Source organism: Lepidochelys kempii, chromosome 3, assembly GCF_965140265.1.
Source record: "Lepidochelys kempii isolate rLepKem1 chromosome 3, rLepKem1.hap2, whole genome shotgun sequence".
NCBI lineage: Eukaryota > Metazoa > Chordata > Testudines > Cheloniidae > Lepidochelys > Lepidochelys kempii.
Window position 1 is genome coordinate 150,012,307 of NC_133258.1, and position 22,412 is coordinate 150,034,718.

The 22,412-nt window shown below is 40.8% G+C and overlaps 1 protein-coding gene across 4 annotated transcripts in view; it reads right to left on the reverse strand.

The window, feature by feature from the left end:
• BTBD9 (BTB domain containing 9) overlaps nt 1-22,412 on the reverse strand; it is a 296,353-nt gene that overhangs the window by 84,875 nt on the left and 189,066 nt on the right. For all 4 annotated transcript variants that reach the window (XR_012158194.1, XM_073338551.1, XM_073338552.1 and 1 more), the window contains exon 8: nt 7,639-7,828. Coding sequence is in view for 3 of the 4 variants with exons in the window: in XM_073338551.1 (XP_073194652.1) it covers nt 7,639-7,828 (190 nt within the window). In the remaining variant the exon portion in view is untranslated. The remainder of the gene's footprint in view (nt 1-7,638; nt 7,829-22,412) is intronic.

Consider the following 22,412-nt stretch of genomic DNA (forward strand, 5'->3'; position numbering starts at 1 on the left):
TTGTAAATACAGTTATGCTGGAAGGTGTTAATGGCTGCCACCAAGCAGGCTGTTGATCTACAGACAATCACAGACCTGGTTAAAGCTGATATATATGCTAAGCACCCTTCTCTCAGGAGCCATAAAAAGAGCAATTAAGCCCATTTATGTAGTGACATAGCTGGAAACAGTAGAAGCTGCCACTCAAGGCAATGGGTCCTATGTTATGGCCTGATACTAAACCTACTAAAGGGTTCCCTGATTGCAATTGTAGAGGTACACACTTAGTAAATAAACAGCATTCCACCAAAGAAATAACTGAGTTGTATCATCAATTTCTCCTCCTAATGGAACAAGCGTGCAAGGCCCCAAATATTGGCTAACTATACAGGGCAAAAGAGGCAACGATACTTTTTTTCAAAACAGCTAAAAGTGTCATATGCTACCCCTGTGATTATTTGTACTGCATTTATGTCAGTATTTTACATTGCTGCTGCTCAGATTAAAAAAAAGCTGGGCATGTTTAGTCTTGAGAGGAGATGACTGGTGGGAGACCAGATAACAGTCTTCAAATATGTTAAGGGCTGTTATAAAGGGGACGGTGATCAATTACTCTCTGTGTCCACCAAGGGTAGGACAAATAATGGCCTTAATCTGCAGCAAGCGAGATTTAGGTTCGATATTAGCATAAATTTTCCAACTATAAAGATAGTTAAGCACTGGACTAGCCTTCCAAGGGAGGTTTTTAGGAACTGGTTAGACCAGGGGCGGGCAAACTTTTTGGCCTAAGAGTCGCATCGGGTTTCTGAAATTGTATGGAGTGCTGGTTAGAGGAATCATAGAATATCAGGGTTGGAAGGGACCTCAGGAGGTCATCTAGTCCAACCCCCTGCTCAAAGCAGGACCAATCCCCAATTAAATCATCCCAGCCAGGGCTTTGTCAAGCCTGACCTTAAAAACTTCTAAGGAAGGAGATTCTACCACCTCCCTAGGTAACGCATTCCAGTGCCTCCCCAAACAGCCAGGCATGGCCCGGCCCCTGCCCCCTATCTGACCCCCCCGGGACTCCTGCCCCATCCAACACCCTCTGTTCCCTGACAGCTCCCTGTCCCAGTCCCCTGACCACTCCCAGAACCCCTGCCCCTAACTGCCCCCTGCCGCCCCATCCAACCGCCTCCTCCTTCCTGATTGCCCCCCCAGGACCCCTGCCCCATCCAACCACCCCTTCTCCCTGACCGTCCCCAGACACCTCACCCCAACTGCCTCTCCACCCCATCCAACGCCCCTCTCTCCTTCCTGAGTGCCCCCCTCCAGGACCCCTGCCTCCATTCAACCCCCCTGTTCCCCACCCTCTGACCATCCCGACCCCTATCCATGCCCCTGACCACCCCCCGAACTCCCCTGCCCTCTATCCAACCCCTGCTCCCTGCCCCCTTACTGTGCGGCCTGGAGCACTGGTGGCTGGCGGCACGGCTGCACCAGGACAAGCAGCCACGCCACGCAGCACAGAGCAACAGGTCAGGCCGGGTTCTGCAGCTGCGCTACCCAGAGCATTGCGCCGGCAGCAAGGTGAGGCTGTGGGGGAGGAGGGACAGCAGGGGAGGGGCCGGGGGCTAGCTTCCCAGGCCAGGAGCCAGGCAGGACGGTCCCACGGGCCAGATGTGGCCTGTGGGCTGTAGTTTGCCCACCTCTGGGTTAGACAAACACCTGTCAGGGATGGTCTAGATATACGTGGTTCTACCTCAGTGCAGGGGGCTGGATTAGGTGACCTCTCAAGATCATGAGCAGCCCCATAATTCTGTGGTCCTACACTTCCAATCTGTCAGCTTTCTGGGGAGGGATTTTTGTTCCCTGAACAGTATGTTCTGAGTGTGGTAAATAACTGGGAGCTGAGAAAATACTTAATAATAACGCACCTCACAAGAACATATCCCCTTCTTGAATACCTTAAAGGCAGTTCATGACACACAGATACCAGATTGTAATATGTCCATACAGTATGTGCAGTTTGCTAGAAAACTAGGTGTAGTTCAGAAAATATTCAAGCACAAGGTAACAACACTCTTAAAGAAAAATGTAATGAGCAAGCTTTAATAAACAGAATATTTTCATGGAAAGACACTTAAATTACCTACAGTTTCTGTAATCTCCCTTTCTGTTACTACATTTATTTGTGTTTGAATAGGTTTTCCTGCAGCCAACCAGTCGCTTTGCTGGATCCTGTAGAGGAGCCATAACCCTGCACACTTGTTTTGTGCTAGTGTCATCCTTATTTAGACTTACGACTTCACTGCAGGATCAGGAAAGCAGAGAAGATTAGCAGTAAGGGAAGAAAGTGATAATTAGCAAAAATTGCATGGGATAATTGGAAATAGAATACGTGTCTGGGATGATGAAATACAGAGAAAATATTAACAAATTAATTCAAGAACCTTTAATGTCAGAAGGTACTTTGAAGATGAAAAGCACCATATATGTGCCTATTACTATTATTAAAGAGGGACAAGTAGTTAATATATGTTTACAGAGGTATAAAATAAGCCTATTTATTTTAACATGAGGAAGAAATTAAGATGCAGGCAAATACCATATACACTGTTACAAATTATGTACTTGTGGATTGTCTTTTCTTCCCCTTTGGGAAACTGTAGAAAAAAATCTATAGGGTTATCAGCCAAATACGGAACTATAATATCATTAAAATCTCCAATTCAAGGATTGTTACAAGAGAGTTACAGCTACTCAGCTGATTTTGATACTGCAGCACTTTCATTACTAAAAACAATTTTAGCAGCTAAATAGGAAGGCACTTGCATTGCGTTTGCCATGTTAAATACACAATTTACCACATTTCTGCTCCTCATGGGATAACTTTTTTTTTTTTGTTACTGATAAGGACCAACCAGAGGGGAAAATGTGAAAGACATTTTTAGTCCAAGTAGAAAACAGAGTATGAGAAACTGGCTAAAAGGGACGTTTTATGTTCTGCATCAGCTACCTGCTTCAACTATATTATCTGCCACGTGTGAGCCTTAACTTTTTCTTAGATAAACTTCATAAATGATAATTTTGTATTTTCCTATCCAAAATCTAAAAGATACAAATAAACTCATTTTCTTCTTTAAAAAAAATTCAAAATGTTTACAGGTCCTTTGTTGCAATGGCTGCTTACTATGAAAATATTTCTAAGCTTGTAATATTCATTAGAATTTCTTGCTAAATGTTTACATCTGGGAGTAAAGTGCTTCTCAGTTTATAAACAATCATTTGAAGGAGACAAATAAATTAAATCTGCAGTAAATCACAAGCACAAAACAGGTTCCTAAACTGTTTAACCTTCTGCATTTCCAATGCAGATAAGTTTCAACAGCCCTTCCGTTGAATTTAGTTGCCATAGTAATTTGCCATAGTAGTTGCCATAGTTGCCATGAATTTAGTTGCCATAGTAATACTTTCTAACCCTGAAATATGACTTTAATGGAATTCCTTCCAGTTTCTGTAGACTACAAACATCTACTATCCTTTTTAAAGAATCAATGTTCTTGATCTCTTTGGATTTACCACATAATCTGAATATAGTAATGCTTATGAAACTCAAAACATATTTTCATTCCTAATCAATAGTTTAGGGCCCAGCCCATTGGTCTAGTAACAAATTCAGCTTCTGAAGGGAGGAGCAATTCACTCTATATTGACTCTCTATAGCCTACCTAAGAGAAGTGCTGCTGAACTTTGGAAGGATCCTCCTCTCCCAGCTGAAAAAATGGGATCACTCAAAGTGCCTTGAGGGAGATAGCTAAAGAAGAATAGACAAAGATTGTGGAGGATCCTCCATCTTTCTCAAAAAAATGCAGGTTTAAATGAAGGGGAAGCTTAACTGACTGAATCTCTGTACTAAATTCAGCTTAATTCTGGTTTCTCTTTCGGGGACTCCTGATAATAGCAGCACCTTTGACCTTTTAGGTTTCACACTAAGGGAAGCTACTAGACAGCAATAGCAGCTAAACAATATGAGAACGGACAGCAATAGTGTAATGCTGATGTAGAAGAATGGTAACAAAAGAAGGCCCTCCACAGTCTATGTTTATAGTTATAGTATTTAGGGACAAGACACCTTCACTAGTGACTAAGGCAGTATTTTGCTTCTTCAGCATTTGAGACTGAACATTTGTCTGTGGTTGCCTTGCATTACTTTGGGAGACAGTAATTTTTTTCGCACTTGTTTTAAAAAGTCTGATGTTAGGTTTAATGCTGAACATTCATCAAGAGGTTAAAAGGTTTATGAACTGTGAAATAAATGCTGCTGTCCAGGGTGACTGAATGGACATTTCACTGGAGGCTGCTGTTAGGGCTGGTGAATCTTCCTGCAGTAGCAAATGCCTTTACATAAGCTAAACCCATATGTATCTGGTTTTAGTTTGGTCTATAAGGAGGCAGTGTGGTTTCTTTTGTCTTTTAAAGGGGGCGGGAAGATGGGAGGGGATATAGGTGGTGTAGCACTACCTCTTTAACGCTACACTACTCGAGGGTTCGCCTCTCTCAGAGGAATCCCTGGATGCCCCTTTAGAGTAGCTTTCCATCTGGTTTGTTCTGTTGCAGCAGCAAAAAGCTGGCAGAGTCCGAGTTGGGAAACTGATCCCATGTTTTCACAGTTCACTCTCATTACAACTGACTAATAATTTTATAATATGGAATAATATACTTTATATTTTAATTTACGCAATTACACAAACCAATTATATAACCATCATTTTCTGGCCCCAAAAGCTACCATTCATCTAAAACTGTTTAATAATGAGAATTATTAAAATTGGTTCTGCTGGAAGACAATAGAGGGTGGCACAGAGCTTAATTACAGAAAATAGTCAATTTCTTGCACTAACCTGAAAATATTGAAAAGGATATAATGATTAGCCAATTGAAAGATGATAGGCAAAGGAACTATAAACTTAGAAAGTATATAAATTAGTGATTAGTCCCCTAATCTTTTATGTTGTCAGGCCTCTGCAGATCTTTTATTCTTAAATTTTAATGTTTTTTAATTGGTATGAAAATGATGTAATTACTTCTCAATCACCAACTTCTAAGACATTCTGAGTACTGTATTTTTCCTTTTTCTATGTAAGCTGTGATAGTTGGTTGAGGATCTAAAAGCCCAAACTGAAGAGTGTGAACTGTTCACTGTACAAAGGTACTGACCGTAATATCATTGCTCATTGAACGTTCACCAGCAACATCTCTGGACTCAAATTCAGTGCAATTTCTATAGCAGTATTATCATAATTGCTAATGTTATGGTTAAGAATCTGTCAGGGTGTCTAACCCCTACACAGCTAACTTCAGTTTTATAATAGACATAATAGTTTTGTAGTTTCAACTTGTAACAGACACAAGTTTATCAGGAGGACAATAAATATTCCCTGAAATTTATAAGCTGCAGGAGTACTAAACTAAGTGGTTCACCAATTCTGCACTCATCCAAAAATAGCTCCACTTCTAAAAAATGCAAATGTACAGACAGTTAGTGTATAATGTGAATAAGAGGAGGACAGGACACAAGAGAAAATCCTTAAGTCTCAGACCTTTTCCTTGTGCTTTTACTGATATTTTCCTTCAGGTTGGATCAAAGTCTTAAATTTTGTTTTAATTAAAAGAGACAGAAAAAAAGAATCAATTGTTGCAAGGAGTTTCAATCTCACTGGCTAATCAGTCAGGTACCTGTCTTAACAGGGAGAGGGCACAGATCTAGTTTCTAGCAATACATGCCTGACTTTGTAGATCAGGTTTCAGAGTAACAGCCGTGTTTGTCTGTATTTGCAAAAAGAAAAGGAGTACTTGTGGCACCTTAGAGACTAACCAATTTATCTGAGCATAAGCTTTCGTGAGCTACAGCTCACTTCATCAGATGCATACTGTGGAAAGTGTAGAAGATCTTTTTATACACATAGAGCATGAAAAAATACCTCCTCCCACCCCACTCTCCTGCTGATAATAGCTTATCTAAAGTGACCACTCTCCTTACAATGTGTATGATAATCACGGTGGGCCATTTCCAGCACAAATCTAGAGCCTTGGTCTAGTTCAGCATAATCCACTTTGAAAGTAGAATAAGAAACAGGAACAAGGCACTCTTTTTCTAAAGTGCAATAATTATTCCTGAATAACTCCATTATTTTGGAATAAGAGTGCCTTGTTCCTGTCTCTTATTCTACTTTCGAAGTGGATTATGCTGAACTAGACCAAGGCTCTCTTATTCTGGAATAAGAGTGTATGCACATGGAACTATCCCAGAATAGGTATTTGGAATAATTCAATATATAGACAAGCCCTAAGAAAATCAGGTAGTGTTCTTGTATGTTGTCAGGAACTGCATTTGTGTCTTATATGACATTTTATAAGAGAGGTTTCTAAATTTACAGTGCTTGTGGATGAAGCTGGAAATCTTGGCACCCTCAGAGGTTAGCAATAGCTGATCTACAAAAAGAAAAGGAGTACTTGTGGCACCTTAGAGATTAACCAATTTATCTGAGCATAAGCTTTCGTGAGCTACAGCTCACTTCATCGGATGCATACTGTGGAAAGTGTAGAAGATCTTTTTATATACACATAAAGCATGAAAAAATACCTCCTCCCATCCCACTCTCCTGCTGGTAATAGCTTATCTAAAGTGCGAATACAGACTAACACGGCTGTGACTCTGAAACCTATTGCACTTTAAATTCCCACCCTATCTTAATCCAAATTAACTTTCACATGTAGACAATCCCTTCGTGTGAAAACAATCAGCTCAATCGGGTAAATCTACACTGTAGGTAATAGTAAGTCTCCCACCCTGTGTAGACAGAGTCAGGCTAGTGGGGCTTGAGCTAGCGTGCTAAAAATAGCAGTACGGACATTGTGGCTTGAGCTTGAGTTCAGGCTCTCTAGCCTAGGGTGCCAGAATCCATCCTAACTCTGCAGTGAAGACATACCCTAAGAGTGGGCATATAATTTAAAGATGACTCTCTCCTTTCTTCAGTTGCTGCTATCATTTTTATCTAATAACATGTGTATTACAGAGCATCTAGCTGCTCCATAGTTAATGCTGAAACTAATTTTCTGTTTTAATACAGTAGACTTTTTTTCTGCTTTTTATAACTTTTTTTAAATCTTACTTTTGTATTTTGGTGCTATCCATACAGATGTACAAGGCAGTCATTTGACATCATTGACAGGTTTCAGAGTAACAGCCGTGTTAGTCTGTATTCGCAAAAAGAAAAGGAGGACTTGTGGCACCTTAGAGACTAACCAATTTATTTGAGCATAAGCTTTCGTGAGCTTTCAGCTCACGAAAGCTTATGCTCAAATAAATTGGTTAGTCTCTAAGGTGCCACAAGTACTCCGTTTCATTTGACATCATGTAACTTTTACTTTTGTTCTGATATTATATTACTGTATTTTGACATAGAATTTGATAGATGTTGAGAAATTAAACATACTATGTTACATTGGAACAAAAATAAAAAACAAATAGATAAATACTAAAATATCCCCAATGATACAATTACTGACCAGGAAATGTTTCACATTTCAGAGTTGATTTACAAGAAAGCAATTTTATCTGTAAGGCTGCTGAAGCCTCATTGCTACTGGGTCTTTAGAGAAGAAGAATCCCCTTACCGTATTGATCCAATCATGAATGGCTGTGCTAGCTGTACCACAATAGCACCACTGCCTAGCTGATGACACGTGTACCCGGAATCCCAGTCATAATTCTTTGTATCTCCATTCAACAAGGCATTGCGACTTCGACTTACACCCTCAATCACACTGGCACAATCTGCAATTGTTGCAACATTTTCAGCGGGAACTGTAAATTAAAACACAATGAGAGCAAACGTGATCAAATGGACAGCAAATGAGTTATCCAGTGTTAACAATTTTTATTTCTGGTGAAGAATAAAAAATAAGCATAGAATTATCGCTAACACAGGGAGCTATGGATCTGTTTCATAGCATAAATTAAAAACACGTGTGATCTCTGAACCCAAGCAGTAAAATTTTTACAGCACTGATTCCAGCGTAGTCGTGTGACAAAATAAGAATTGATAACTAACATTCGGGGATAACTAACATTTGGGACATCATAGTTGGGACATTAACATTCTGCTTCCTTTCCTGTTGGTGTGAAAGGACCCTGTTGATAGTTTCCGCTAGACAAGCATGCCCAGGCTCAGGCAGCGTGAATGGAATGCCAATAACAGGAGCATTCCCCAACTAATCAAGCAGAGGCAGGTAGGGGCAAAAATAAAATCCTGCACAGAAGTTATGTCTCTTGGCAAGGAGAGGAAAAAAGAGACCATATGGACCTTAACTTAATGAGAGTGGAGGAAAAGAGAGTAGATGCTATTTTCCCTCCTGGGGGTAGTGTTGCAGTATTATGAGATTTTTGTTTTCTTTTTTACACGGACTTTTATCCAAAACTCATTTTGGATCATGTGTCCATTTATATGTGACTGCAAAAATGCCACTGCACCACTGCTATCAAAAAATAAAAGAGTTTACTGGAGAATATGGGGCCCAGCTAATACAATAATTATAATTATTAATAAAATACCTATCTCTTATGTAGTAGAACTGCAATTATTTGAATGTCACAGCAACTGTGAATAAGTTCAAAAAATTGAGGAAACCTTCATTGTAATGAATGGATGACTGAGATGACAACAGAGAGTTTCAGATAATCAAGGTTAGACTGCAATTCTATAACAAACTAAAAGCTGGAATTCAAATATTTTCTGTAATGTTTTTAGAGGTTTAGGAAGCTTACAAACTCATTTGTGTCAGAATAAAACAATGTTTGAGTATTAGGGGCATTTTCCTCTGATTCAGGAAAGACATCTTCTTAGAGATTGTTCCTTTGCATGGACTGGTTCTTTTCCTACTCATTCTATTCTGTTTAGGACTGCATGCTCAGTGGACTCCAATCTGTTTCATCCTTCTGAAACAGCTTCCCCACCTTTCCAGAGCAAACACAGCTCATTACAGTAATAGTTTATTTATGGGTAGAGGCCATTTAAGCAATTTCCCCAAAGATCAAAACAATAATAACGTGAAGGCTTTTAACTCCTCTCGGAGCATGTTGACAGGATGGGGTGGGCTTGTGTGTGCACGGGTGCTTTTCTCTACACTGTGTTCTACAAAGTGCTTTCACAAAAAGCTCTTATTTCTTGAATTCCCCAGTATTTACCTTAAGCAACGGTTAAGCGGGTATAGTGCTCTCTTAACTAGTTCCTTTCTATAATTCATTTGGCCTAAAAGCTGCTGTCAAGTTTTCAAACTTCATCTTGACAGTAAAGAGACAAATACATACACTTTTACATTTATAAAGATGGCAGAAATCCCTTCATTAAAGATATACTATTCAAGTCCAGCACCTTCTTAACAGTCGACACAGGAGTCTTAAGATATTCCTTCTTTCTTTAGCTAAACCTTTCATATTTTTATCTAACACCACTGCAAATGCAAAAAACAATGCTAAAGGAATGCCTGGATTGCAAAATGAAGCTCTCAAGTTTGGAAATGCAAAAATTAAAGTTGTTTGCTGAACCGTAACCATTTGCATGTATGTATTATGATACACAGTTTAATTATATGATAATATATTATTTTTGACAGGGCCATTGCCTCCTTTAGTATGCAGATGAGATATTACGCAGTGAATAAAGCAGCTGTTCAGTTTTTTATTTTATATATATATAGCCTCACTATATGAATAGGTGGTGCCTTGCCTTATTTACTGCACACAAATAACCCTTTCCCTGTTTTGCTACACTCAATCTAACATGTACTGTGAGTCCATATAATCCTGCATCCCTTCATAAGCATTTTCACTTATTATACAGCATGACGAATGCCTCTTTCCATATTCATCTTCATATATTAGTCCTGTCTTCACTGTAGTGTTAGCTCAACTTATCAACACTTGAGATAACTCCTCTTGAGTTAATCTAGCTCAACTGAGAGTGGTCACACTATAAAACAGCACTCAAATTGCACAGTGTGTTTAGATTAGCAGAACAGAGCAATTGTCAGCAGCTCTCAGCTTTAACCCATACTTTCTGAGAGGCCAGCTAGCTCAAGTTTAAAGCATCACTTAACTCAAACTAGAGATTTTTGTATGTGAAAAGGGGTCACCTTAGGGGGCAACATACTGAAGACTGTTCCACTGTATGGAAAAATGCTGGGCTTCTTCACATCCCTGCCTCATTCCACAAGTACCCTCACAAATCGTATTCCATATGTACATACACATTTAAAATAAAATATCTCCACCTGACTTTCTTACATATTCCTGTGCATAAGCAATTGTTCAGAGATCATGTACTGCCTGAAAATTTTCTAATCTGTTTACATACATGTGTATGTGCAGTGCCAATAATAAATAATAGAAAGGATGTGGACATACACAAAATAAACTTTGTTAACTCTTACAACTAAAGCAAAGCAAAACTGACTTTTCTCAGACCTCTAAAAGGCACATCATGACCTAATGTCCCATTCAAGTTCCTTTTTTTTTTTTTTTTTTTTTTTACCAGCGCAGGCTGAAGTACTATACCTAAAAAAAAGGGGGAGAAGGGTGAAATGTTTCATAATGGCAAAAGTGTACAGTACTTCTTCAGTACTGAAAACAGTTGAACCATTTTTGCTCAGGCCTTCAAAACAAAAATTCAACCCAACCTATTCCCAATTCCTCACACTAGAACTAAGAACAAATGTGCAAAATTTCAACCCAAAGAGTAAAAACTAAAGTTATGAGCAAATGAAAAAGATCCTTTAGAATTGGACCACTAGTGTAACTATTGTAACACCACAACCTTAACTCTGCCCCACTAGGAATGCCACCTGTTCAGTGCCACCTTTTCCAAATTACCCCCTCCCACCTCAGCCAGGTACTCCCCTCAACTTTCCCTCCAGCATGCTCCTTTCCCTCAAGTATCAGTTCCAAATATTATTAATTGTGGGTGTTTTGTATAGGGGGTACTGGAAGGTTGGTGTCCCTAAGGAGACAGAGTTAAGATTGTGGCTTGTGATCGGTAGCATATTTTAGCTGTGGTGGTACTAAGATGTGAGCTTTGGGCGGAGGAGTAGAGGTTGGCTATCTTTTCATTTCCTTGCTTTTTTGGTTTTGTGAGGTATATTATGTGTGTAGCAACTGCTTAAAAATGAACAGGATCTGGCGAGGCCAAAGTGGCAAGTGTGGATTGTGGTTGGAGATATGAGGAAGGGCAACCCCAAGTATTGCCAAATGCAAGCATTTAACACCATGAAACAGATCCCCCAAAACTCATGAGACTGGATTAAACTGGTAGATGTATATTTATTTATTTTAAATCACATTTTTTGTTTGTTTCCTCTTTTTGAGTTGAGGACTATGTCTTCACTGGAGTGTTAACGCTGGTGGTCAGCACCTGGTCCTAAATACCCACACTACAAAGCCACAACTGAGTTACTTGTCCTCACTGGTGCTGTGTACACACTTGTATATTGCTAGGATATTTGGGAGGCGTATCCCATGTTACTTTGCACTGCTGCAAGCTCAGCCGCCCTATGATACTTTCTCAGTGAATTGTGGGAGCCTTGTCTGTTTTTCTGGGCACATGAGGGGAATTAAGGGAAGGCAGTGGATGACTATCAGCTCTCAGCTGATTTAGCCTGCATCCTCTCTGCAAGGTGGGCATGTTGCCTCACTTGGGCTTTAACTGATAGCCTCAGATGAGCCAGCAAACCCAGATTGAAAACACCACCAAACTTGGCTGAGAAGGTGTGGTGTGTGGACAGGAGGGGAGGGATCAGTGCAAAACCGAAGTAAAAACTCTGCAGAGAAGACATAGCCTGTAGCGAGAAGTACCCACCCCCAGTGAGTGTGGGATCATTTCAGGCTCAAAAGCCAAGTTTAAATGCATTAACGCAATCCTCCCTGTTGGCTCCTGGAAGGGGGATTCAATTTACTGTCTTCTAATTCTGTCCTTCTACATCCCTTGTCCCTATAACTGGTTTCAGAGTAACAGCCTTGTTAGTCTGTATTCGCAAAAAGAAAAGGAGTACTTGTGGCACCTTAGAGACTAACAAATTTATTTGGGCATGAGCTTTCGTGAGCTACAGCTCACTTCATCGGATGCATTCAGTGGAAAATACAGTGGGAAGATTTATATACATAGAGAACATGAAACAATGGGTGTTACCATACACATTGTATTGAGAGTGATCACTTAAGGTGAGCTATTACCAGCAGGAGAGCGCGAGGGGGACGGACCTTTTGTAGTGATAATCAAGATGGGCCAAGTTGTCAACTGCTGGAAATGGCTCACCTTGATTATCACTACAAAAGGTTTCTCCGCCCCCCCGCCCTCCTGCTGGTAATAGCTCACCTTAAGTGATCACTCTCGTTACAGTGTGTATGGTGACGGTGACTTAAGCCCAGAGGTAAGTGGGGAAGTGGGACACCAGGAGGAAACACAAGGAGGAGGGTGCAACAGGGGAGGCTCCTGATTCATACTGAGAAAGTAGGGCAATCGACTAGTTATCTTAGATGCTTGACACAAGAAGCCTGGGAAACAAGCAGGAAGAATTGGAAGTCCTCGCACGATCAAGGAACTGTGATTGGAATAACAGAGACTTGGTGGGGTAACTCACATGACTGGAGCACTGTCATGGATGGGTGTAAACTGTTCAGGAAGAACAGGTGGGAGAGAAAAGGAGGAGGAGTTGCACTGTATGTAAGAGAGCAGTATGATTGCTCAGAGCTCCAGTATGAAAATGGAGAAAAGCCTGTTCAGAGTCTATGGGTTAAGTTTAGAGGCGAGACCAACAAGTGTGATGTTGTGGTGGGCATCTACGATAGACCACCAGACCAGGAGGATGATGTAAACGAGGCTTTCTTCGGACAACTTACAGAAGTTTCCAGATCGCAGGCCCTGGTTCTCATGGGGGACTTCAATCACCCTGACATCTGCTGGGAGAGCAATAAGCAGTGCAGAGACAATCCAGGAAGTTTTTGGAGAGTGTTGGGGACAACTTCCTGGTGCAAGTGCTGGAGGAACCAACTAGGGGCCATGCTCCTCTTGACCTGCTGCTCACAAACAGGTAAGAATTGATAGGGGAAGTAGAAGTGAGTGGCAACCTGGGCAGCAGTGACCATGAGATGGTCGAGTTCAGGATCCTGACAAAAAGAAGAAAGAAAAGCAGCAGAATACGGACCCAGGACTTCAGAAAAGCAGACTTTGACTTCCTCAGGGAACTGATGGGCAGGATCCCCTGGGAGGCTAATTTGAGGCGGAAAGTAGTCCAGGGTAGCTGCCTGTATTTTAAAGAAGCCCTATTGATGACGCAAGAACAAATCAACAGAATATGCAGAAAGAATAGCAAATATGGCAGGCGACCAGCTTGGCTTAACAGAAAAATCTTCAGTGAGCTTAAACACAAAAAGGAAGCTTACAAGAAGTGGAAACTTGGACAGATGACTAGGAAGGAGTATAAAAATATTGCTCAAGCATGCTGAGATGTCATCAGGAAGGCCAAACCAAAACTGAAGTTGCAACTAGCAAGGGATGTGAAGGATAACAAGAAGGGTTTCTACAGGTATTTTAGCAACAAGAAGGTCAGGGAAAGTGTGAGACCCTTACTGAATGGGGGAGGTAAACTAGTGACAGATGATGTGGAAAAAGCTGAAGTACTCAATGCTTTTTTTGCCTTGGTCTTCAAAGACAAGGCCAGCTCCCAGACTGCTGGACTGGGCAGTGCAGTATGGGGAGGAGGTGAAAGAACAAGTTAGGGACTTTAGAAAAGCTGGACATGCACAAGTCCATGGGTCCAGATCTAATGCATCTGAGGGTGCTGAGGGAGTTGGCTGATGTGATTGCAGAGCCATTGGCCATTATCTTTGAAAACTTGTGGCAATCAGGGGAGGTCCCGGACAACTGGAAAAAAGCAAATATAGTGCCCATCTTTAAAAAAGGGAAGAAGGAGAATCCAAGGAACTACAGACCAGGCAGCCTCACCTCAGTCCCTGGAAAAATCATGGAGCAGGTCCTCAAGGAATCCATTTTGAAACCCTTGGAGGCAAGGAAGGTGATCAGGAACAGTCAACATGGATTCACCAAGGGCAAGTCATGCCTGACCAACCTGACTGCCTTCTATGGTGAGATACTCGCTCTGTGGATATGGGGAAAGCGGTGGACATGATATATCTTAACTTTAGCAAAGCTTTTGATACGGTCTCCCACAGTATTCTTGCCAACAAGTTAAAAAAGTATGGATTGGATGAATGGACTATAAGGTGGATAGAAAGCTGGCTAGATTGTTGGGCTCAACGGGTAGTGATCAATGGCTCCATGTATAGTTGGCAGCCGGTATCAAGTGGAGTGCCCCAGGAGTTGGTCCTGGGGCTGGTTTTGTTCAACATCTTCATTAATGATCTGGATGATGGGATGAATTGCACCCTCAGCAAGTTCGCACATGATACTAAACTGGAGGGAGAGGAAGATATGCTGGAGGGTAGGGATAGGGTCCTGAGTGACCTAGAAAAATTGGAGGATTGGGCCAAAATAAATCTGATGAGGTTCAACAAGGACAAATGCAGAGTCCTGTACTTACGACCGAAGAATCCCATACATTGCTACAGGCTGGGGACCGACTGGCTAAGCGACAGTTCTTGAGAAAAGGACCTGGAGATTTCAGTGGACGAGAAGCTGGATATGAGTCAACAGTGTGCCCTTGTTGCCAAGAAGGCTAACAGCATATTGGGCTTCATTAGTAGGAGCACTGCGAACAGATCGAGGTAGGTGATTATTCCCCTCTATTCGGCACTAGTGAGGCTACATCTGGAGTATTGTGTCCAGTTTTGGGCACCCCACTACAGAAAGGATGTGGACAAATTGGAGAGAGTCCAGCAGAGGGCAACGAAAATGATTAAGGGGCTGGGGCACATGATTTATGAGGAGAGGCTGAGGGAACTTGGCTTATTTAGTCTGCGGGGAAAAAGGAGTGGGGGTGGGGGCGATTTGATAGCAGCCTTCAACTAACTGAAGGGAGGTTCCAAAGAGGATGCAGCTAGGCTGTTCTCAGTGGTAGCAGATGACAGAACAAGGAGCAATGGTCTCAAGTTACAGTGGGAGAGGTCTAGGCTGGTTATTAGGAAACACTATTTCACTAGGAGGATGGTGAAGCACTGGAATGGGTTACCTAGGGAGGTGGTGGAATCTCCCCATCCTTAGAGGTTTTTAAGGCCTGGCTTGACAAAGCCCTGGCTGGGATGATTTAGTTGGGGTTGGTCCTGCTTTGAGCAGGGGCTTGGACTAGATGACCTCCTGAGGTCTCTTCCAACCCTAATCTTCTATGATTCTATGATTAATTTATCTGAAATAGAAAATTTTATGTGCCAGCCCCTGATGAAGGACAAACTTTCAGTGATGAAGAGTAATGGCAAAATATTGTCCTTTATGCTAAATATTTATTTTCTGAAACTACCCTCTGCACTAGATCTACTCAAAATTCATTACTTTACCAATTTTGTGTAGCTAATAGTGGGGGGGGGGGGCTTGTGTCCCCCCTACCCCCCAAGAAATCCGTTGACTAAAAGGCTAAATGGTCAAAAATAAATTTCTCTTGGAGACCAATTTCAAACACTTCATATTAAAAATGTGTGAAAAGAAACCAAAGAAGAACTACACAGAAAATTCTGAGGGCACAATAAACTAACACTGAAATTTCACATGGAAAGACCACTAGAAGGAGGTAAAAACAGAAATTTATGCTATTTTAAGACCATGTCAGAACATACACAATTATAGAGTTGCAACTGCTGCTTCTATAATGTTCTTTTAAAGTACTGCATTGTTTGAAAATGGTTGAAACACAGTCATGTGAAACTTGAGAACTACTCATGAAACTCTTCAGCTCTAAAAAATCATTGAGATCAATTTTAAATGAAGAGCATCCCTAGAATACCATTTTTACTATACCGCTCATGGTTTTCATAAAAAGGAGTGGGAATATGACTTTTTTTATTGCTGAGACAACCTACCATATGCTGCCGAGACAAAATCAATCCCTATGCCAGAAAAGCACTGCACTAACCCAATGGTCCATGACAGAAAGCTACCAAGTACCATCTCATCATGTGCCATATCAAAAGCTACCAAGTGACCATACATGATATCCAAAAAACCATCTGGTCCTTAATGCCTGAAAACAGTTATTCACCAAATTTCTGATTTATAAGTAAAATAAATAAAATTGTGGCAAACATTGGAAATGTTTCAATAGGAAGGACTCAAAATGTGTTACTGTGGATAGACATGACAAAGCCTTGGCTGAGATGATTTAGTTGGTGTTGGTCCTGCTTTGAGCAGGGGATTGGACTAGATGACCTCCTGAGGTCTCTTCCATAGAATCATAGAATATCAGGGTTGGAAGGGACCCCAGAAGGTCATCTAGTCCAACCCCCTGCTCAAAGCAGGAGAACCCCCTGCTCAAAGCAGGAAAACCCTCATCTTCTATGATTCTAAGACATGAAATTGTCCTTCCCCCGACAGTAAAAACTGCAAGTGCTGGCACCAAAAAAGAAAGTTCTTTGGCTCTTCTTTCCCCTCCTTGCCTTGCAGACAGAGGAAAGACTTCCTTGGAATTAAGAAAACATATAGACTGCTGCTTTCAGTTTAAGGGGGAAAACTACTGACCTTTAGGTTAGAAAAGGGGTAGTGGGGCAATGCCAGTGTAACGATAATGCTTTCAGTTTGTGGTTTGAGGCTTTATATCCCATTCCTAGACGTTTTGTGAACTGTGCAAGACATTAATTTAGCATTGCACACCTCAACTCTATTCAAAATTTTACTTGCACACACCAAGCCCTACCCTCCCTCTGTTACACTGAATGATTTTTGAACTACTCCACAACCTCCTCACTCCTAAAAAACTATTACCTTGCCAAGCTGAACTTCCCAATAATTGCCCAGAAACCTGTCTCACTACACACCGAATGCAATACTGTGGTCCTTTTTATAGTGGTAAATTAAACAGTGACTCTAACTGCAACACACAGAAGGTGCCATACTGTTTTTGCTCCCAAGGGGAGTCTGCCACTCCCCATTTTGAATGTTCATTATCATCTTTCATACCCGCCTGATAAATTTATTAAAAACACCATCTGGATGGGACTCTGCTCTGTGCAGTATTTTCAGTCTTCTGGCTCTCTTCCTTTTCCCCCCTGGAATTTCTGCCTCAATTTGTGTCATTTTGTTTACAAAAATGCACTGCCAAAAACAACAGTCTAGTTTCTATCTATTTCTGTGTTTCTTTTTCTATGCTTCAGCTATCCAACTATTACAGTAACCCAAGCTGCAAGAAAAAGCAAAAGAGGAATGACTACATGGATGGGAATTACTTTTTTCGCCTTCTGTGCACATAGCAATTTTGCTCAGACAAATTTAATTTGCTGTTATGGAATGCAAAGAATGCATGTTAACAAAGTGTGAGCATTCAGTAAGCAAACAAAGTAAAAAATGACTCTGGCAGTGGTAACAGCAAGAAAATACTTATCTAAAAATGATTTTACTGTTCCCCACTCTTATGTTGCAGCATGGAGTGGTCAACAGCTTGCCAGTACATTTAAGGGCAGTGTTATTTCCAGGACATGAGCTGGGGGCCACCTATACCAACTATGTTTAAAAATAAGACTGACATGTTATTTAACTACCTTCCACTTCCGAGAGAAAGTGGTAGAGAAAAATGTCAGTCAGATATGTATATTTTCCCTTCTTTTTTATTTGGAGGTATTCTTTTCTTAAAAAACTATTTTTAACACTCAGTGTTTTCTGTAGGAAAAACTGGTCCCTAAGGTTACAGTTCTACTCTGAAAAGTGACTTTGCAAAAGTAACACTGTGGATTTCCATATTTATACCTCAGTGACTTCCACAGATGAGACTAAAGCTGGGTTCTTTCCATCTCAGGCATCACCACCAGTAATAAAGTCTGTTAAGGCCAAATTCTACCCTCAGTGAAACCAGTACGTCTTTATTGCCTTCAACTGGCTAGCATGGGTGTAAGCAATTGGTAATTAGCAATGTTGATGAACGAGAAGAAACAGATAGAATTCACCTGATTTTTGTATTGGCTCTCAGGGCTAACAGGAGTAATAAAAACATAATGTAGTTAATAAAATAAGTAGATATGACTCATACCCAGAGAAAGCAGATACATGTAAGAAGGTACCATTTTTATATAATCTATTTTCCTAAGAGAACTCACTTTAAGATACTGCAGACTTTATCTGTTGGACATGTTTCTGATGAAATCTAGGCTTTCCTTTCAACTCAACAATCAGGGTTTGAGGCTAAAAAGTTCAGTTAATAGAATGGATCACTCAGATTCCACAGAATTGTGCTGCTGATTTGCAGTCAGGAAGGTACACAAATGCTAGCAGGGGTTTCTCAGAGACAGTACCTGAATACATTTCAACCCATTGCAGATCTATTATTTCAGTTAAAAGAACTGTATGACTTTATTTCTCCACAGATTGGAAGGACAACAATCAACATCCAATCACACTAGAGGAAAGTGTTGCTTTTTTTTAAATGTGAAGTGACCATTCTTTCTCCTTCCGTTGCCTGTCAGACTGCCCATTTACCTTCCCTCATATCAGTGGCAAAATTATATTTTCTCTCTATTCGGCAGTAGGTTAAAGTTTCCTCACTGGCAAACTACACATGTAAACACTTAATGCTGAGGGCAAAGAAAAAGAAAGGAAATTAGGGTTGCTAACTGCTGTAACCAGTTTTGCTCTTTCCTATTATGTTACTTTAATCTTTTTCCACTTGGCAAACATAGGGATTTTTACCACTATTTTGGGTGGAGATTAAATGAACATCTCTTGTTCATTTTATTAAAAAATAAATAACATTAGGTATCCAGACTGTACATTTAACTACTGTATGAAAACATGTGTTCCTGTTGCTGTCACTCCCATCTTTCCTGACTCCCACAAACAGGATTTTACACCCATCTGTTGTTACATCTGGTCCCTATTAAGATCATAAGCTCCTTCAGGCAGGCACTGGAGGATATGTTTGTACCTCACCCAGCACAACAGGCTCTGGTTGGGGGAGACGACACGCAGCAGTCCCTGGAGGAATTCTGCTTAAAAGCTGTTGTGGCAGATGGAATATATCCAGGACACTGGGAGAAGGTGCTCAGGAACAGCAATGATCACATTCTTTTAAAGGGTGGAGTCTCTATTTTCTCCACCACACACAAACTTACTTCTCAGTAATAGCTGATGCAAAAGAGGCCAGGGTGCTGTCCACATTGTACCCAGCCGTACCCCTACTGAAGTGTGATATGCCATTCTAGTCTGCTTCTTCTTTCAGTCCAGGAATGTAAACACCCAAATTATGGCTGCTTCTGAATTAATTGAAAAATCACTTTAGTGTCAATCAAATTGTTCCTAAGAGAAATTTGATGTGGTCCCTAAAGCACACTTGAAACATACCTTGCAACCACACATGAAAGTGTACTCAAGAGGGAACAAATGTTGCAACCATCATTTAGATTACACTTGCTTAGAGCAAAGTTCAGTACAGTGTGGTCCTCAACTATGCCAGTCTCCATTGTGCAGTGCCAGTGTGAGCAGAGATAGATGGTGTATTAGTCCCAAGAGAGAAGCAGCCAGGAACTTGGGTAACAGAAGGGAGGAACTAGAACTACTGATGCAGGAAGTGAAACCAGATGTTACAGGGATAACAGAAACATGGTGGAATAGTCGTCATGACTGGAGTACAAGTATTGACGGCTAGGTACTGTTCAGGAAAGACAGAAATACAGGTAAAGGTGGTGGAGTAGCATTGTATATTAATGACGAAGCAGACTGTAAAGAAATGAGAAGTGATGGAATGGATAAAACAGATTCAAAATCACTTTGAGGAAGAAAGCTACCAGAGGCTCCCCCAGGAAAGTGCTTGAGGTATGCCACAGACTCCCCCCCAGGATCCAATCTGGATATGGATGGAGACCTCAGATGCTTTTAATGAAATAAATACTACTGGGAATTGTGTGATTACGGGAGACTTTCATTTCCCAGATATAGATTGGAGGACATGTGCTACTAATAATGGTAGGGCCCAGATTTTCCTGGATGTGACAGCTGACAGATTTCTTCACCAAACAGTTATCAAATCAACAAGTGATGATGCCATTTTAGATTTGTTACCAGTTAGTAGTGGGGACCTCATAGAAGAGCTGGCTGTAGGGGACAATGTTTGCTAAAGTGATCATGAGCTAATTCACTTACAAATAAATGAAAGAATAAACAAAAATAGGTCTGCCAAAAGAGCAGACTTAAAAAAATTAAGGGAATTATTGAACTGGACTAGACTGAAGAACTCATGGATCTGAATATAGAGGAAGCTTGGAATTACTTCAAGTCAAAGTTGCAGAAACTATCTGAGGCCTGCATCCCAAGCAAGGGGGAAAAAATTCAGAGGAAAGAGTTACAGACCAAACTGGATGAGCAAGCAGCTCAAACAGGTTATGAAAAGAAGGCCTACAAAGAAGGAAAATAGGATGGATCAGTAAGGAAAGCTACCCCCTTGGAAGTCAGAAAGTGTACAGAAAAAGTGAGAACTGCCAAAATCAGGCAGAGTTGGACCTTGTAAAGGAAATTAAAACAAATAGTAAAAGGCTCTATAGCTATATAAATAAAAAGAAAACAAGGAAGGAGAAATGGGCCCACTAAGCACGGAGAATGGGTGATTAAAGATAATTTAGGCGTGACCCAAAAACTAAACAAATACTTTGCCTCAGTTTTTAATAACTGTAATGAGGAGTTTAGAGATAGTGGCAGGGTGGCTAATGGAAATGTGGATACGGAAGTAAAAATTACCATAGCTAAAGTGGAAATCAAACTCAAACAGCATAATGGGACCAGATTGGGGGCCCAGATAATCTCTGTCCATTAATATTATAGGAACTGGTATATGAAATTGCAAGCCCAAGAGCAAGAATTTTTAATGAATTAATAAACTCAGGGGTCATACTGGAGAATTGCTAATAGAGTGCCTATTTTTAAGAACGGTAAAATAGTGCTCTGGGAAACTATAGGCCTGTTAGTTTGACCTCAGTTGTATGCAAGGTCTTGGAACAAATTTTGCAAGAGAAAGTAGTTTAGGACATAGAGGTCAATCGTAATTGGGATTGTCATAAATATACAGCTAAGGGTAGCATAAAATCCCTCCTTACCTGTAAAGGGTTAAGAAACTCAGACAACCTGGTTGGCACCTGACCAGAAGGACCAATGGGGAAAGAAGATACTTTCAAATCGGGGAGGGGGAGCTTTGTTTGGTGCTCTGTGTGTGTTCTCCCCAGAGACAAAGGGAGAAACCAAGCAAGTAAGAAAGCAAGAAACCAGCTCCGACTGAAATGATACATCTAATATTACAGAAATAGTAAGTAATAGCAAGGAAATGCGTTAGAGTATCTTTTGTTTTAACTTGTGAATTGTCCCTGTGCTAAGAGGGAGGTTTATCTCTGTTTTTATAACTTTAAAGTTTTGCCTGGAGGAGAAATCCTCTGTGTTTTGAATCTTTTTGTTACCCTGTAAAGTTGTCTTCCATCCTGATTTTACAGAGGTGATTCTTTTATTTTTTTTAAATAAATTCTTCTTTTAAGAACCTGCTTGATTTTTCATTGTTCTTAAGATCCAAGGGTGGGTCTGTGTTCACCTGTACCAATTGGTGAGGATATTATTCTCAAGACTTCCCCAGGAAAGGGGGTGTAGGGCTTGGGGGAATATTTTGGGGGAATAGGACTCCAAGTGGTCCTTTCCCTGATTCTTTGTCTTAATCACTTGGTGGTGGCAGCATAGTGTTCAAGGACAAGGTGGAATTTATGCCTTGGGAAAGTTTTTAACCTAAGCTGGTAAAAATAAGCTTAGGGGGTCTTGCATGTGGGTCCCCACATCTGTACCCCAGAGGTCAGAGTGGGGAAGGAACCCTGACAGGGATAAAATAAAACATGGTTTTATAAGAGGTAGATCATGCCAGACCAACCTGATCTCTTTCTCTGAGAAGATAACTGATTGTTTAGACAAAGGAAATGCAGTAGACCTAATCTACCTGGATCTAAGTAAGGCATTTGATACAGTTTCATATGGGAAATTATTAGTTAACTTGGAGAAGATGGGGATTGATATGAGAATTGAAAGGCGGATAAGGAACTTTGTAAAGGGGAGACTACAAAGTGTCATACTGAATGATAAACTGTCAGGCTGGAGGCAGGTTACTAGTGGAGTTCCTCAGGGATCAGTCTTGGGACCAATCTTATTCAACATGTTCATTAATGAATTTGGCACAAAAAGTGGCAGTGTGCTAATAAAATGTGTAGATGACACAAAGTTGGGAGG